The sequence below is a fragment of the Silurus meridionalis genome, chromosome 12, assembly GCF_014805685.1.
Source record: "Silurus meridionalis isolate SWU-2019-XX chromosome 12, ASM1480568v1, whole genome shotgun sequence".
NCBI lineage: Eukaryota > Metazoa > Chordata > Actinopteri > Siluriformes > Siluridae > Silurus > Silurus meridionalis.
The window spans coordinates 23,778,950-23,796,056 of record NC_060895.1 but is presented as its reverse complement, the minus strand read 5'-3'; the positions used below and the strand labels follow the sequence as shown (position 1 = coordinate 23,796,056).

At 39.7% G+C, this 17,107-nt stretch overlaps 1 protein-coding gene and 1 non-coding gene across 2 annotated transcripts in view; one reads left to right on the top strand and one right to left on the bottom strand.

Moving 5' to 3' along the window:
- Positions 1-2,130: 2,130 nt before the first annotated feature.
- On the top strand, positions 2,131-2,202 carry trnag-ccc. The gene has a single exon. It is a non-coding gene; the product is annotated as a tRNA-Gly (tRNA).
- A 3,789-nt stretch (positions 2,203-5,991) lies between these two features.
- Positions 5,992-17,107, bottom strand: part of LOC124395051 (WSC domain-containing protein 1) — a 38,225-nt gene continuing 27,109 nt past the window's right edge. Inside the window, exons 6-10 of the mRNA XM_046863624.1 lie at positions 11,559-11,680; positions 10,881-11,052; positions 9,727-9,891; positions 7,371-7,571; positions 5,992-6,719 (exon numbers count right to left, since the gene is read on the bottom strand). Coding sequence (XP_046719580.1) covers positions 6,367-6,719; positions 7,371-7,571; positions 9,727-9,891; positions 10,881-11,052; positions 11,559-11,680 — 1,013 coding nt within the window. The 3' untranslated portion in view covers positions 5,992-6,366. The remainder of the gene's footprint in view (positions 6,720-7,370; positions 7,572-9,726; positions 9,892-10,880; positions 11,053-11,558; positions 11,681-17,107) is intronic.

Here is a 17,107-nt window from a genome sequence, read left to right as displayed (position 1 = left end):
GTTGTGCTGGGGATCGAGCAGCTAGATAGCTCAGTGTGTACACCTCACCTCTCTGAAGGGAGGAAAACATGGAAAAGCAATTAGGGACACTTCTGCTTTACTGTAGACGCTGAGTGCTTCAACGAAAGAAAGATTTTGGGGTTTTGTTTTGGAAGAAAGCAGCCGTAGGAAGCCTTAGGAATTCCTAAATAAACAGGATGTTTCGCATGTACATAACAGTTCATAGAAATGTAATGGTATTAAGTATTAGGGATTGGGAGGCTAGAGTTTTATTCCTTTATGACTATTATTATATTTATTATATTATTATATTATATAATGTTATTTTGTGGATTTTAATACATTATGCTAATTTATTGTAGATAAATTCCAGATGAGGCTTTGATTAAGTTTCGGTTGAGGGGTGTGGCCTGTGGATTTGTCCATCTCGGTGGATGAGGTGTGGCCTGTGGATATGTAAGTTAAAGTAGGTGTGCCGGTTGAGGAAGTGTGGCCTATGAATGTCTCCGTTTCGGTGGAGATGGCACATGACCTCTGCGTGTTTGTAACAATTGGGAAGTAAGGCCTTTGGGTGTGTTAGTTTTTGTGGAGGAGGCGTGGCCTCTGGGTGTGCCAGTCAGTAGACAAGGCTTGGCATTTGTGTTGCCAGTCTCAGTAGACAAGGCTTGGCCTCCGGGTGTGCCAGTCTCTGTAGACTAGGGGTGGCTTCTGGGTGTGCCAGTCAGTAGACAGGGCTTGGCCTCTGGGGGTGCCAGTCTCTGTAGACTAGGCTTGGCCTCTGGGTGTGCCAATCTCAGTAGACAAGGCTTAGCCTCAGGGTGTGCCAGTCTCTGTAGACAAGGGGTGGCCTCAGGGTGTGTTGGTTTAATTAAACAAAGCTTGACCTCTAGGTGTGCCAGTCTCTGTAGACTAGGGGTGGCCTCTGGGTGTGCCAGTCTTGACGGTCTAGGTGTGGCCTCTGGGTGAGCCAGTCACTGTAGACTATACGTTGCCTCTTGGTGTGCAGTCAATTTAAAATAGACGTGGTCTTTGGGTGTGCTAGTCTTGGTAAAAATGTGTGGTTTCTGGGTGTACCATTCTCTGTGGACAAAGTGTGACCTCTGGGTGTGCCAGTCTTTGTGGTTTAGGTGTGGCCTCTGGATGTGTCATTCTTGGTGGAGGTGAGGTGTCCTCTAGGTGTGCCAGTTTCAGTAGACAAGGCAAGGCATGGCTTTTGGGTGCGTCAGTCTCTCTAGATGAGTCTCTAGTCTCTTCAAGCTTTAGATTATAGACCTGTTTTTTTCTCATTCTAGAAGAAGCTATCACATAGAAGCGATTTTCCTTTGTATTGGTTCCAGTATTTGCAATAATGGCTACTTATTATTTCGTTCAACTCCTTCAGATATTTCATCTCTCCCAAACATCTAAAAACATCTGTAGTCACCAAAACCACACATTCTGTCCATGATGCGGGGAAGTGAAGTGAAAAATGTAGTTTATAGAATGGCATTATGAATGATGGGAATGAAATGGGATTGGGCTTGTCCAATAAAAAAGGCACTGCCATGCATGTGGATACACACACACACACACACACACACACACACACACACACACACACACACACACACTCTTCTTCAGCATCAGCATGGGAAGTAGATTAATCTGTCACAGGCTTTTTCATGCATGAAGCTCAACAGTCACATTCGGAGAAAAATGACGACACTGAAGCGATCATCATTCTTTTGTAGTTTATTGAGGGAACTAATCTGCATGCTAAAGAGTAACAGTGTACGGTACAGGAATAAACCATCATTCCAAGCCACCTCTGTGAACTGTGACTATACACTCCTTTGTATAATCATCGCTAATAGTTTTAAATAAGGAATAAATGAAATATGTTATTTGCACAGCAATTTTAACAATGGACATCGTCTCAATGTTGTGTTTAAAATCTATTAATAAATTTATGTTCATAAATTCATACATTTATGTGGCAGTGGTGAGGGAAAACCTCTTTAAGACTTAAGATTTAGGGAACTCCTCATCCTAGACACCAAATTCCTAATAGTTCCATCATTGTTAGAAAAAGAAGTTTCATCATATAGAAATGTTTTTTTATTAATTACAGTCCAAATCCATATTTAAGGTCCCCTGGTGGTCTAGTGGTTAAGACGCAGCGCTCCCACCGCTGCGACCTGGGTTCGATTCCCGGTCAGGGGACCATCCCCAGCCACTCTCAGTGCCGGTCCCAAGCTCGGATAAATTGGGGAGGGTTGCGTTAGGAAGGGCATCCAGCGTAAAAACATGTGCAGAATCAAACGTGCGGAGGATCCGCTGTGGCGACCCCTAACGGGAGAAGCCGAAAGAAAGTTTTACAGTCCAAATCCATATTTATGGTTCTTGGTGTTTATCATATATAGTAATTTTGTGGTCCATGTGGAACCAACCACATGGAGTGGAGAGAAAAACAGATGTGGAGAGAAACCCAGACAGACAGACATACAGTACAGAGATATAAATGGACAGATTATTAGGTACACTTACTCTCACAAAATATTACAGGATGATTGACAATGGTGTTGTTTTGATGAAATTACAAAAAGTATAAACATTTGGAAGTTTAATTAATTTTAAATAAATGCATGTAATTTTTTTTTTTTATCCATGAAACCATGGTTTTCACTCATGTTTCATGGAGCACTGCTACACAAGCCCCTTGAAAAAAAAAAAAAAAAAATATATATATATATATATATATATATATATATATATATATATATATATATATATATAGTAAATAATAAAAATAATGGTCACATTTTTACTTAGAAGCTGGAAAAGCGTAAATCTGAACACTTTTCTGTAATGGAAGAAAATACATGTGGTTACCATAGAAACCATAATAGTGTTTAGGATAATAAAAAAAAAATATTTCATTGTTGTAATAAAAATATACAAAAATAGACATAGGCAACCTGACTAGATCAGGTGTTATTAAAAATAATAATAATAATTAGGTAGGGGTGAAGAAAAGTTCCATGCAACACATTTTATTATTTTTTTTTAAATAAAATTGGTTCAAAAGGCAAATATATGGAAGTCCTAGGAGGCCATGTATTTTATATACTATATATATATATATATATATATATATATATATATATATATATATATATATATATATATATATATATATATATATAAAATAACATTTATTGACATTTATTTTATTTTTCTTTATTTCTTGTTTTCTGGTGATCACAACTTAATTTTTTCGTGATCTCAGCATAATGATTGTTCCCACGAGATCATGATTTAATTTTTCTGTGTATTCAGTATAAGAGCATGTTCATGCTCATTAAGTCATGATCATTAGAAAACAAGAAATTAGTTTTTTTTATAATGCATGGCCTCTTAGGACCTCTGTACAAATAATACAGGAATTATATAAAAAGTCGTAACTGTCCAAAATAATATTATTTATATTTATTTTTAATAGTATTATAAAACTGTGTAAAATATAAAATCATCAGGGTGTGTCCAAACATCTTCCTTACCTTGTTTCCATTTCCACACATTTTTCCTTACACGTCACTAGAGATTCTGCAATCTATTAATCTATAATCTCACACCGGTCCTGTTTTCCAGTCCATGCAGCTGTGCTACCTAACGTGACATTTAGACACATCTGGATCGGAGCGTCATCTCGCTTATCTGCTTAGCAAGGATTAGCGGTGGATGCTAGCACCAGTCTGTTTATTAGAGCAGCCCAGATCATGTTTGAAAAGGTTTCAGTAAGTAGGTTGAATCAACATGTGGGTCCTTTGGGATGTTTGTGTAGCAAAGACAAGCCATCTTGTTGGTTTTGCTCTGTTTGTACTGGTTTGTGTTGTGCATGACAGAACAATCCTGTTCTTGACTCCCTGTTCCTGAGAGCTGACTGGATGATGGCTGAACTTCTCATATCAGTTGACACCTTGTGTTTGTAAAAGCGGCATTGGAAAGCCTTGTGTACACACTGACGCTTGACAAGTCACTTGTATGGCTTGTAGTTGGTTTCCTGTGGCTGTGGAGTGACCACTGCTGTTGTCTCATATGCTATATAGACGAACGTTTGTGGAAACTTCACCATTAGATTTGTGCATTTAGAACATCCTGTTCCACATGTAGTCCCCATTTGCTGGCATAATAATCTCTACTCTTCTGGGATGATGTTCCACTAGAGTTTGGAGATTTGTGAAGATTCATTCAGCCACAAGGGTGTTAAAGTCAGGTACTGATGTAGGTGAGGAAGCATAAGAAGCCTGAAGTGCAGTCACTGTTCACATTCATGATGTTCAATAGCTTTGGAGCTCTATAGCAGAAGATCTTCCTCTTCAACCCATATATCTTCATGGAGCTGGCTTTGTGCACAGGGGCTTTGTCATGCTGGAAAGGTTTTGGGTCTCCAGGTTCAAATAAAGGGAGAACATTTATGCCACCACATCCAAAGACGTCCTACACATTTGTGTACCTCCAAATTTGTGGGAACAGTTTGGTGAAAAACCACATTTTGACCTACCAGTTGTATAGGTGTGCTCCGCCTGTATCAGCAGCACACATCAACGGGGTCACGTCAGGTCTTCAGTGAAGGTCTTTAGGTCCAATTTGGATCCATAATTAAGTCTCCTACTCATTCAGAGCCTGTAGAAAAATCTTTTATGGTTTGGTTGTATGGTATGATACATGTGCATGTTCCTTTCATTTCTATGCAACAAACTCGATAATGTAACGCGATAAAGATTGACTTTGACCAAAACAAATCTATAAATGTTCAGATGGTCCATTTAATTTTCAATTAAAAATCCTCTGTTAGCATTTACACACTTTACACACTCTCAGCATCCGGACAGTTAATTTCTCCAAAAACATTCAGAGATTGGAGATTCATTTCTTGTGATCCAGTTCATCCCAGAGCAGTTCAAAAGGATTTAGGTGCGGTGACTGGGCAGGTCGTTCCATGATTAATATCACTCCACTGTTTGTTCTCTAAATATGTAAAGTAATGGAGAGTGTGTTAGAGAAGTGAAGAAAAGAGTGCAGGCAGGGTGGAGTGGGTTTAGAAGAGTGATAGCAGGAGTGATTTGTGATAGAAGAGTATCTGTGAGAGTGAAAGGGAAAGTTTATAGGACTGTGGTGAGACCTGAGATGTTGTATGGATTAGAGACAGTGGCATTGAGTAAAAGACAGGAGGTGGAGCTGGAGGTGGCAGAGCTGAAGATGTTGAGATTTTCGTTGGGAGTGACGACGATGGACAGAATTAGAAATGAGTTTATTAGAGGGACAGCGCATGTAGGACGTTTTGGAGACAAGGTGAGGGAGGTGAGATTGAGATGGTTTGGACATGTACAGAGGAGGGACATGTGGTATATCAGTAGGAGAATGCTGAGGATGGAGCCACCAGGAAGAAGGAAAAGAGGAAGACCAAGGAGGAGGTTTATGGATGTGGTGAGGGAAGACATGCAGGTAGTTGGGGTGAAAGAGGCAGATGTAGAGGACAGGGTGGTATGGAGACGGATGATACACTGTGGCGACCCCTAATGGGAGCAGCCGAAAGAAGAAGAAGAAGTTTGTTCTCTAAATAACACTTACAGAACTTCTGCTCATTGTCTTGTACGGTGAAGTCGGTCCTGATGAGCCGGAGTCCAGACGGAACTGTTTGGTGTTGAAGTGTGGAACGGGAGCCATGTTGGTTCACTTTCCAGAACCTTCTCTGCTCCAAAACAACCCCAAACGAATAATCTTTCACCTCCATGTGTGAGTGTTTGGGTGAGGGAGTCTGATCACATCTTCTCTCCTGTCATCTGTCTACAGAACTCTCTTCAATTCATTCACTGTTCAGTTCTTTAGTGTTTTTCTTTAATCGAGTTTGTTGCATAAAAACACAAGGAACACACTCATTCGATTTAGTATCAGTGTAATAAATCTGATCCTTTTTTTTGTAGAATAGATGAATGTAGTCAGTTGACATCACTTTTTAATCACTATTTTATTGAAAAAATGACATATAATTACACTGAAAACATTTCGGAGACTAAGCAAAATGTATTAAATGAAACCTGTAGAAAATGCTATACATGTTATCGACATCCGCTTCCTCCTGGACTAACACTCAACGCTCTTCCTATGGATGTTAGTCGGAATCTGATGAGACTGAATCTTTAATGAATCTGCACGGCAACCTGAAGCGTGACTGAGTTCTGCTGAGTGCTGAGTTAAACTGGAAAAAAAATAAATAAAATCCGGACCGAGCTCCAAAACCAGAACCGATATTTCTCCTGAATAAAGCCCTTCACTTCCCTTAGTTGAAGGGAAAACTTAACGGCACTGATGAAATAACCCTTATCATCTCGGGATGTACTCCTGAGGCAGGCCGGTGTGGTTGTTCTGTCTGAGCGCCTGATCCACCACCTTGATATAACTGTCAATCAGCTTTCTCATGTCCGGGGTGAAGGGGTCAAAGGTGGGCCGGTGAGCTCCGGAGCGCTTGAAATGGCCGTCCTTGTTGGTTTCGGCGCACAGGAGGCGTTCCTCACTGGTGCTGACATTGAGGAAGGAGATAACTGAGCGGAGCTTGGGCACCAAAGATCCCTGCAGCTCTTCATAATGAAGCACCAGGAGCTTTCGGCCAAACCGAAGCCAGTCTAGGACGTGAGACGCCCACCAGGAGGCGTAACTGCCGACAAACTCGGGCCATTCTGCACAAACACGGAGACAAATATCTGGTTAATCGTTCTTCATCTCAGACGTGTGTAAAGTATCCCTTTCACATTACTGAGATCGATCGAGGCAAGACGTAAGAATCAAAACCCACTGAGAATTTTGCTGTTTTTGCAAATCAATTAGTGATGAATTAATAATTGTAACTATAAAGGGCTAAAAAAGTACGACCTACTGTATATGTCCATTCAACAGTTATACCCTGAAGAGATAAAAGTTTGTGGACACCTAACCATCCATTCCCACATCTACTCTCCATTTCCTCTTAAAAAAACCTCCACTCTTCTGGGAAGATGTTCCACTAGATTTTAGAAATAGCGATGGCTGGTGTCCCAATACTTTAGTCTGTAAATCGTGTAGTAATTAGAACTTAAGTTATTGTAGATCCCACAAGCTTTTAGATATTTCCACTTCCACTTGAAGCAAAAATGGAAAAAACTCAAAGCATAAATGGATACAAAGTGCTGACTGGAGACTCCTTCCATAATCAATATAGAAAATGTATTAGTTGTTACTACAGAAAACATTACGTATTAAAACAATATAACTTTTTTCCTGGAACCTAATGGGACCCTCTTCGAAAGCAAAACCTAATGAAACAATGATGGAATTTGCCATGACAGCGATACCTTTGCTCTTCCAGTGCTGGTCCGAAGCGTAGCCGAGATGTCCGGCACATTTGCGGTTGAACTCGGCCGTGAGAGAGCGGTACGGGTTTCTGATCAGCAAGACGGCCGAGTCGTACATCTCGATGTCCCGCTTGCCGCTCTCGTGCGTCTTCACGCAGATGGTGCGTCCACTTTTCCAGTAATCCTTCTCGCCCTTGAAGCCTGAACAGAAGGAGAAAGGTTTGAGATGTGACGCCAAGAAAGACGCGGGCGAAATCTCCACGCCACGTTTCGATCCAAATACACGCCGTTCCAAGTAATCTGAGTAATGCAGCTTCACACGCCAGACAAATGAGATCGGGGCAGTGACGCATCTGAGCAAGTGTTTGACTTTTTGCCCAGGTCACGACTTTCAGCTACTGTAGGTCTCCTTGCTTTACCCAAATGTATATTATATATATATATATATATATATATATATATATATATATATATATATATATATATATTTTTTTTTTTTGTGTGTGTGTGTGTGTGTGTGTGTGTGTTTATAGTTGTTTTAATAAAAAAATTGTTTTAGTATCTATCTTTTAATTAATTATTTGGTTGAAAAATTATTATTATATATTTTAGAATGTATTGTTCTTAAATAAATATATATATATATATATATTGTATTTTATTACAATTTATTGCATTTTAACAATATTTAAGGTATTTCATGATTGCATTAGCATTTTTTATTATTTATTTATTAATTATTTACTGCTACAATTTGCTAAATTTTTTCATGCTAAATTTACTATTAATTTATAAAATAATTTTCATTACAGATCCTGTTACATTTATTTTAATTTTGCTTAAAGCACTTTTTATAAAGTTTATATTTTAACACTGTCCCAAAGCAGATTTACAGAAATAAATAGATTGCAAATATGTATGTATAAATTGGTCTCTATTTTTACTTCTAATGTACAAGCCAATGGCAAAGGTGGGAGCTTAGTGGTTAAGACACTGGACTTTGGTGCAAAAGGTTGTGAGTTAAAATCCCACACCACGTTGCCACTTCTGGACCCCTGAGCAAGGCTCTTGATAAGAACAGGATTAGAAATGAGTTTATTAGAGGGACAGTGCATGTAGGACGTTTTGGAGACAAGGTGAGGAAGGTGTGATTGAGATGGTTTGGACATGTGCAGAGGAGGGACATGGGGTATATCAGTAGGAGAATGCTGAGGATGAAGCCACCAGGAAGGAGGAAAAGAGGAAGACTAAGAAGGAGGTTTATGGACTCAAATGAAGAAAGTGAACCAAACCAGGAGCTGTAGATATTCAAAATTGTGACCTGTTACTAACATTTGGGTCAATAAACAAATCTAGCATTCATACAAATCAGTTGTTCAAGAAGATCAGGGTGAAAAAAAAAATTTAGGTTCTTCAGATGCATACACTATATAGGGAAAAATGGTTTTCGGACACCTGGCTAGAGGATCGATATGTGCTTTCGGAACACCCCAATCCACATTCAGTCCCAATTTGCAGTTATAATAACCGCCACTGTTCTAGGAAGATGTTCCACCAGATTATGGAGTGTGTTTGGGTGTTAGTAAAGTCAGGTACCGATGTAGACGAGTTGAGGAGGCCTGGGGTGCAGTCATTGTTCCAGTTTATCATGCTCAATAGGGTTTGAGCTCTATAGCAGGAGATCTTCCACTCCAAACCCATGTAAAGTATATCTTCATGCTGAAACAGGTTTGGGTCTCTTAGTGTAAGTGAAGGGAGAATTTATTGCAACTGCATCCAAAGGCATTGTAGACAATTGTGTGCGCCTCTAATATACAGTACGTGGGGAGGAACCACATATGGCCAGGAAAGTCAGGTGTCCTAATACTTTTTTCCAGAAACACTGACAAGAAAACTGTGTCAAGTCAAGTTCAAGTTTATTTCTATAGCGCTTTTTACAACAGACATTGTCTCAAAGCAGCTTTACAGAAATCAACAGTGAAGGTGAATGGTGTGTATTTATCCCTGATGAGCAGCCGTGGTGACTGTGGCAAGGAAAAACTCCTTTAGATGTTATGAGGAAGAAACCTTGAGAGGAACCAGACTCAAAAGGGGAACCCATCCTCATTTGGGTGACATCAAGAGTTTGAACATAAATCTTTCAACAATACAGAACACTGGAGAGTGAGAACTAACATGATTACTGGAGTATAAGATTATAAGTAAATGTTCTTTTTACAGTCTTTGGTATAAAAGTAGGAGCTACTGAGCTCAACATTTGTGATCATCACAGATCCAGCAATATTTTTTCCAAATATACTGTATATTACAGTAAAACAAATGCATTTAAAAAAAGGAAAAAAATGTCAGGATTTACCTCTGTTATAAAGTGTGCCATCAAAGTAGTAGCTTCCTGTGTAGTATCCAGTCGCGAGCTCAATCAGATGTCGCACCCAGGTATTTCCCGCTCCGGGGAAACTGGACAGGGCCACCAAGTGGCTAGATTTTTCCGGTAGGAACCTTCGCTCTGTGCATCTGGAGTCTGCATGAGAAACACTGCGTTATCATTACATTAAGAAATAAACAGACCCGTCATACGCTGCTAGAAACTTAACTGAGGATTGCAAGGGTGTGGAAATGTAGCTAAAATGTTCTTAATCATACACATCATGCACCTAGAATGTTGTTGAAAACTTTGGAAGACGGTTGCGAAATTCAGACAAATTTCAAGACTGGAAACTTGCTATGGGAATATATGGAAATTAATGCAATTATGGAAATAAACCAGGAATTAAGTTAAAAAAAAGGTTTTTCAGGATAATGTTGATTAAAACAACCATATTTAATGCAATACCAGTTAAATTTCATATGCACACAACACATTTACTGCAGGGTTACTGAGGCCACGCCCCCTACAGGTGCTGCACATTCATCCATAACATAACACACATCATTTCTTGAATCGTGCATACAAAATTATTGTATCAAAATAATATATATATATATATATTTGTTCCGCTTTTTACTGATCTTTGCCTTCTTTCGACTCGAGTTTTTCAGGCCGCTTTGAGGATCCTCCGTTATGTCCATTCATCTGTTCCAATACTTTTGAATATCCCTAGTTTTGCGACTACTTTTGTTCTTTTGTATTTGTCTGGGCCTACTTGCAAGGCTGTTTTGTTATTTTTTAACTCTGTGACTTTAAAAAAAAGTTATTTGTATATAATATACACCCCGTGTTTGTATCCAAAACTTGTGCATCTTCCATGTCAGAAATGAAGTAATGCTTTTGTCAAAATGTTGCACGATAGCTGCTCTAAAACTCAGTGATAACAGGAACTTGCTTCATTGGTATTCTACAATATTAATTGTAACTTTAACAGGATAAAATAAATAATAATTAAAAAAAAAAGGATAACACTATTTCTTGTGTTTATTTGTTTCATTGGGGGTAGAAACTTTTGCACCAGGCTGTAATACATGATCGCTCTCAGGAGAATGTGTTTGATTAGAACTCTGCATGGTTCTTACCCTGCACAGGGGTCTGATAAACCTGCAGGAAGTAGGGCTGTGATGTGCTGGTCATCAGGCTGCTGTTGATCTGAGCACAGTGCTCTTCATTGATTGGATCGTGAAGGGAGAACGATGGGGTAACGTAGCCACAGAAACACCCCGGAACGCTCAGCATGGCTAAGGGGAACTCCTATTGATGGAAAAGAGGAGGAGAAATAACCATATAAGGCTCTTCAGTTATGTGGTATGTTCTAAACACATTTATCTGAGATCTTCACCCATATTACAGAGCTCTTCACCCTTTCTGTGGATCGTCTTGCATTTATTTTTGGATCCTATTAGCAGAAAGCTCTTGCAAACCCAAAAATTAGTTTCTCGGTTGACAATCAATTGACCCAGTGGGCAGAGCGTAGCAAAGCATTAGCATCTAACCGCAGGTTCTCCAATTACTTCGGAATAACACCACTCGGCATGCGGCGTGCACAATTGATTAGAGCCGTAATTGATTGTCTTAAGAGCCACGTTAATGTTTAAACAAAGCGGATTGTTTTCAGACTGGCTGAAGCAGAAAATATCTAACCCACAGAAATCTAAGTGAGCAAGAATGACAGGGGAAAGGGTGATCGATGCTCTTCTTCCAGGGACGGAAGCAGAAAAATGGCTGATTGTGGAGAAAAAGGGGTGAGGAAGCGACACCTTGTCCATGCAGGCCTCGACACACGTCTGGGACGTACGGTTCGGCTGAACCATGCGGACCAGAGACGCCGCGGTTGTGTTGTCCGGCCTTCTGAAGCAGCCACGATAGCGTACGTTCCTGTCTGAAAAATAAAAGAAACATGCATTTATGTAAGTAATTTTGCTAAAGGCAGCTTATGGTGCCTTAGACCAGATACAGAGATAAAGATTTCTGCTCCCTGAGTTGGCTTTGAAACAAAAATTTCCCTAAATTTGAAATTGCTGCACAGAGTGTGCAATATTATATAAATTATTTATCATTTATTCATTACATAATTCTATTTATTAATGAATGTATTCATATTTATTTTCTTTAGCACATGATCATGATTTAGTTCTGTTTATTTTTGTAATAAAATTCAGTACTATTTTACTGGTTTGTTGTTTTTTTTAATTCAGTATTTATATAAAAAAAATTATATTTAAATCTAAACCTAATTGGTTAAATAATCGTTGATCGGCAAGAACGATCCGACCTAGCTGTCAACCTTTAGTTATTGGCGAAGATTAATTATTTGTTAGATTCACCCACCAACCACATGCATATGTTTACGCAAGTAAATTTTCTGATTTCAATTGCAACGAATATGAAAAAATTTAATTGTGATAGTAAAAATGCTCTTTTAATAGGCGAAGTATCTGTGGGAAAGTAGCGTTCATTTGTCTGTACGGTGCAGAACTAAATAATAAACTAATTAAGCATTAGAAGGCGTAATAAATACATTTGAAATCATTATAAAATCTTCACAATAATACTGGTAGTCACTCCGGCCCATGTCATTTTCTGCTGCGATTAAAAAAGAAAAATGACGTGTCCCTCACAGTAAAAATGTTGGTGACCCCTGATGTAGATGCAGGTAGAACATTATCTCCACTTCACTGTCAGAGTTCATCTTTGACCTTTTGGTGTTGCAAATACCGGCCTTTTCTAAATCTGTTTAACATATACAGCAATCTTTGTTAATACCCAGAGCCATTCAGAATATGCAGAACCGATAAACTCGTTCTACACACACTGTGGTAAATGAGGGCTCTTATTCGTGCAGCGTTTTGCTTCCCGTGCAAAAAAGTGTCATCAGACGCATCGAGTCGTTTCCCATTCGTCTCCGACGGCGTTCGTGACGCACAATTACAGCAATTCCAGACTCATTAACCGACATGTGTCAGCTTGCCTGTGGGACATGCCACGACACACAATACCCATCAGCACTTCTGGTGGAATTAACCAGACCCCGGCTTTTGTTTTCCGTTTTTATATTTCTCATGGCTCCAAATAATCAAAGCCTCAAACGGACTGGAACGACGTCTGATCCTCTGCGGGTCGCACCAATGAAAACAACTCCGAAATGATTACACACACTGCTTTGGAAACTACAAGCGGTATGGGTTTTGTTGGGAGACGGCGGGGGGATGAGTCAAACACCTGACGCCACAGTGGCACAGCTGTGTACCGGATTTATAAAGTCTTTCCTGCTAAAATGTTAATAAGACTGGGCTGGAGTTATTAGAATCAATGTTCTGCTTTGAGAAAAACATATTTATAAATAACACCTTCTCATTAATTTCTATGTATAAAATACTACTATAAATCGACACAAGTTTGTGGACACCTGACCATAAGATCCCATTTAACATCTAATCTTACATTTAGTCCTGTAATAATATCATCCACTCTACTGGGAAGATGTTCCATTAGATCTTTGTGGAGATATGTGTGAGATTCATTCAGACTTCAGGGTATTGGTAAAGACAGGTACTGATGTAGGTGAGATGTTCAATAGGTTTGGAGCTCTACAGCAGGAGATCTTCCACTTCAAACTCGTGTAAAATATATCTACATGGAGCTGGCTTTGTGCAACGGGGCTTTGGAACAGGTTTGGGTCACCTAGTTCATCCTCCAACATCCAAAAGGTTCAATAAAATCGTGCTCCTTAAACTTTGTGGTAACATTTTTGGGAAGAACCACATATGGTTGAAGAAATAGTATGTTTGGAATACAGCATATGCTTTGGGTGGTGTGTGTGTGTTTCAGTGTGAAACAATGCAGTTGTGGTGTTTTGGTTTAGCTCCAGCTGTATTTTGCCAGAGTCAGAGAAGCAAAACTCAGACATATGGCTATTCACAGAACTGAAGCCAGAATCTAGTTCACCTTCTGCATCAACTCTATTAAACAGGATAACAGCAGCGATGTGTTTGTGTATGTGTGTGTGTGTGTGTGTGTGTGTGTGTGTGTGTGTGTGTGTGTGTGTGAGTGCGAAAGAGTGCAAATAATGAATATGCTATTCAGAAAGACCAAATATTGTGTATTCATTCAACACAAATACATGTGAAGACAAGGAACGTGATTATTTTTGGGTAGCTTGCCAAAAAGGGTCACGGGTCACAGACTAGAGATGCCTCGAGGTACACCAGGATTCCAGGGTGCACCAAAAACTGCAAAAACTTAAAATAAAGAGTGGGAGGAGAATGGATATGAACAATTACGCTCATTAATGTGAAAGTTCTTGTCCATGCAGAGTTCATTTAGGCCACTCATTTTTAGATTTTGGCAAAAAGAACCAAATCGATTGATTTAATAATTTTAAATGCACTGTACAGGGACTCCAAAAAGATTTCACTCTACCATCAGAAGATCATGAGTTAAAATCCTAAATATAACCTAGGCTACGTAGAGTTGCAAATTCTGAGAATTTTCACGACTGGAACTTTACCATAGGAATTAAAGGGAATAAACTGGAAATGTACAGAACGACAGACTGGTTCAAGGTGGAGGTTGGACTGCATCAAGGATTGGCTCTGAGCCCTTTCCTGTTTGCAATAGTAATGGACAGTTTAACGGACGAGGTCAGCTCCTACTGACTAAGACAGAGTACATGTGTGAATAAGAGGGAGGACGGCGGAGGGGTGCAGTTACAGGGAGAAGAGGTGGAGAAGGTGGAGAAGTTCAGGTACCTGGGGTCAACAGTGCAGAGTAATGGAGAGTGTGTTAAAGAAGTGAAGAAAAGAGTGCAGGCAGGGTGGAGTGGGTGGAGAAGAGTGATAGCAGGAGTGATTTGTGATAGCAGAGTATCTGTGAGAGTAAAAGGGAAAGTTTATAGGACTGTGGTGAGACCTGAGATTTTGTATGGATTAGAGACAGTGGCATTGAGTAAAAGACAGGAGGCGGAGCTGGAGGTAGCAGAGCTGAAGATGTTGAGATGTTCATTGGCAGTGACGACAATGGACAGGATTAGAAACAAGTTTATTAGAGGGAAAGCGCATGTAGGACGTTTTGAAGACAAGGTGAGGAAGGTGAGATTGAGATGGTTTGGACATGTGCAGAGGAGGGACATGGGGTATATCAGTAGGAGAATGCTGAGGATGGAGCCACCAGGAAGGAGGAAAAGAGGAAGACCAAGGAGGAGGTTTATGGATGTGGTGAGGGAAGACATGCAGATAGTTGGTGTGAAAGAGGCAGATGTAGAGGACAGGGGGGTCTGGAGACAGATGATCCGCTGTGGTGCCCCCTACTGGGAGCAGCCAAAAGAAGAAGAAAAAGCAAAAACTGGAAATGTACAAAAATTGCAGATGTGTCCCAAAAATGTGTCTATATACTGTATATTTCAAAATGATGATAAAACCTTTTGATTTACCTTCTTGCCATGATGACTGTCTACAAAGGAACCACTGTCTGAATGAGACTAAACCCTAGTTTGTGCTCAGAGGCTCCACCATAAACCATGGTTTCCTCCTTGTAACGGTATCTTTCTGAAAAGTAGTATTATTTCGTCTTTTTATTTAACAGTGTGGTGAATCATTCCTGAATACAAGCAGGCCTAGAATTTGTATTCAATTCTAAAATGAATGCCGCCTGCCAATCAGAGACGAGTATTTTCTCCTGCATTCATTACTCAATATTAAAATTCGTTATGACATACGGCTGCTGCTTGCCATTCATACGAGTCGGCCGAAAACGATGAAGAGAGACGCAAATTTTTCAGGGCGAGAGCAGTGAGAAGCGCAAGTCGGCGAGTTCTACTATATTACTCAGCTAATAACATGCACGGTAATGAAAGAGGGCGAGTGGATGACTGTTTTTGTTGCGAGCTGAAAATCGCTGATTCATCACTTAGTTGAATGAAGCCATGACATCGATCAATGCATCAGTGGTCCAGTTTGAGAGAATAAATGAAAGGATTGGTTTCTCCACACAAACACATCAGGAACAGGACATTTGATCATGGTTTGTTTCAATGAAACTACTTTTAGCTTTTAGTCTAAAAACTAGCACTGCATTAGTGCAGGGATCAGGTCTCAGGCTTGTTCATGTATAGCTGTAAAAAATGCTCTGATGCGAACATCTGATACCAGGAGATACTATGGAATGTAAGCCTAGTGTACTTTTTCACAATAATGAACACAAGGCATGAAACGGACTGTATTTCACGTTTAGAAATCACAGAAGAATCACAGCCATCAGGGCCTTCTATAACTTATGCTTTAATCTATTTTTGTGTATGATTAAGTATTCCCAAAAGTCTATTCTGTAGGTTTATTCCATCAGAGAGACATTCTATCAAATCAAATTTCAGCAGTCACGTGTAGCCGTCAAACGGTATGTCAAACGGTATCTCTTTAGTCAATCACAATAAACCCTGCGGGCAACCATGTTTATTGAAGCCGTTGCTTTAACCAATCAGATTTCAACTTGGCCATACCGAAGGGGCCATCTAGCAGGTGTCCAATAACATCAGCATTTTCACATCCTATGATCGGATGGTCAGAGAGCGCCCAAGTCAAAGCTCTAATAGATTTAATAGATGTGTTTTTTCCATTCAACAACGACTGACTGAGGAGAAGAAGAAATTAATTTTGTCGCATTTACAAGATGATTTACAAGACGCACTTGTTTAAAGTCTGGAGGAAAAGATCGGCGAAAACAGTTCAGAACAGTTGTTCATGAACCATTTATACTTTAGTGTTTTCTTTCCTGCAGATTTCTCACAAAAACACATTTTGCCTTCGGTTCATGAAACCTGTAGTGCGCGGAAAAAATGCATACAAATGCAAGAAAAACCTAAAGTCATTTTGGTTAATATCGACGCTTCTGCTAGAGATGATGTACGTGAGCGGTGCAGCTGTGGCTACAGTGAAAGGGGACTTGTATTTTGTTCATCAGGTTTTTTGCTTTATGTAATCAGATTCATTTTCGCTGTGGTGTGTCGTAATAATGACGTTATTAAGAGGTGGATTGACTCGTGTAGGACACCACTGAAGGTCTAGCTGTGAAATACACAACCCGAAACTGACTCAGAATCAACTAGAGCATTGTTTTACAGTACAAGTCACCTGGAAATACATATCAAACATAAAACTCAGCTACACAGGAAGAAACTACATTCGAGGTTAGGAGAGTGAAAATAACTGCACTTACCCAGTATGTTGTTTTTAAAAACAGACAATACCAGCCATTTACAATAAGTGATTCAGACACAAAGCAAAAACAATGGCATACCTGATTTACAGCTACA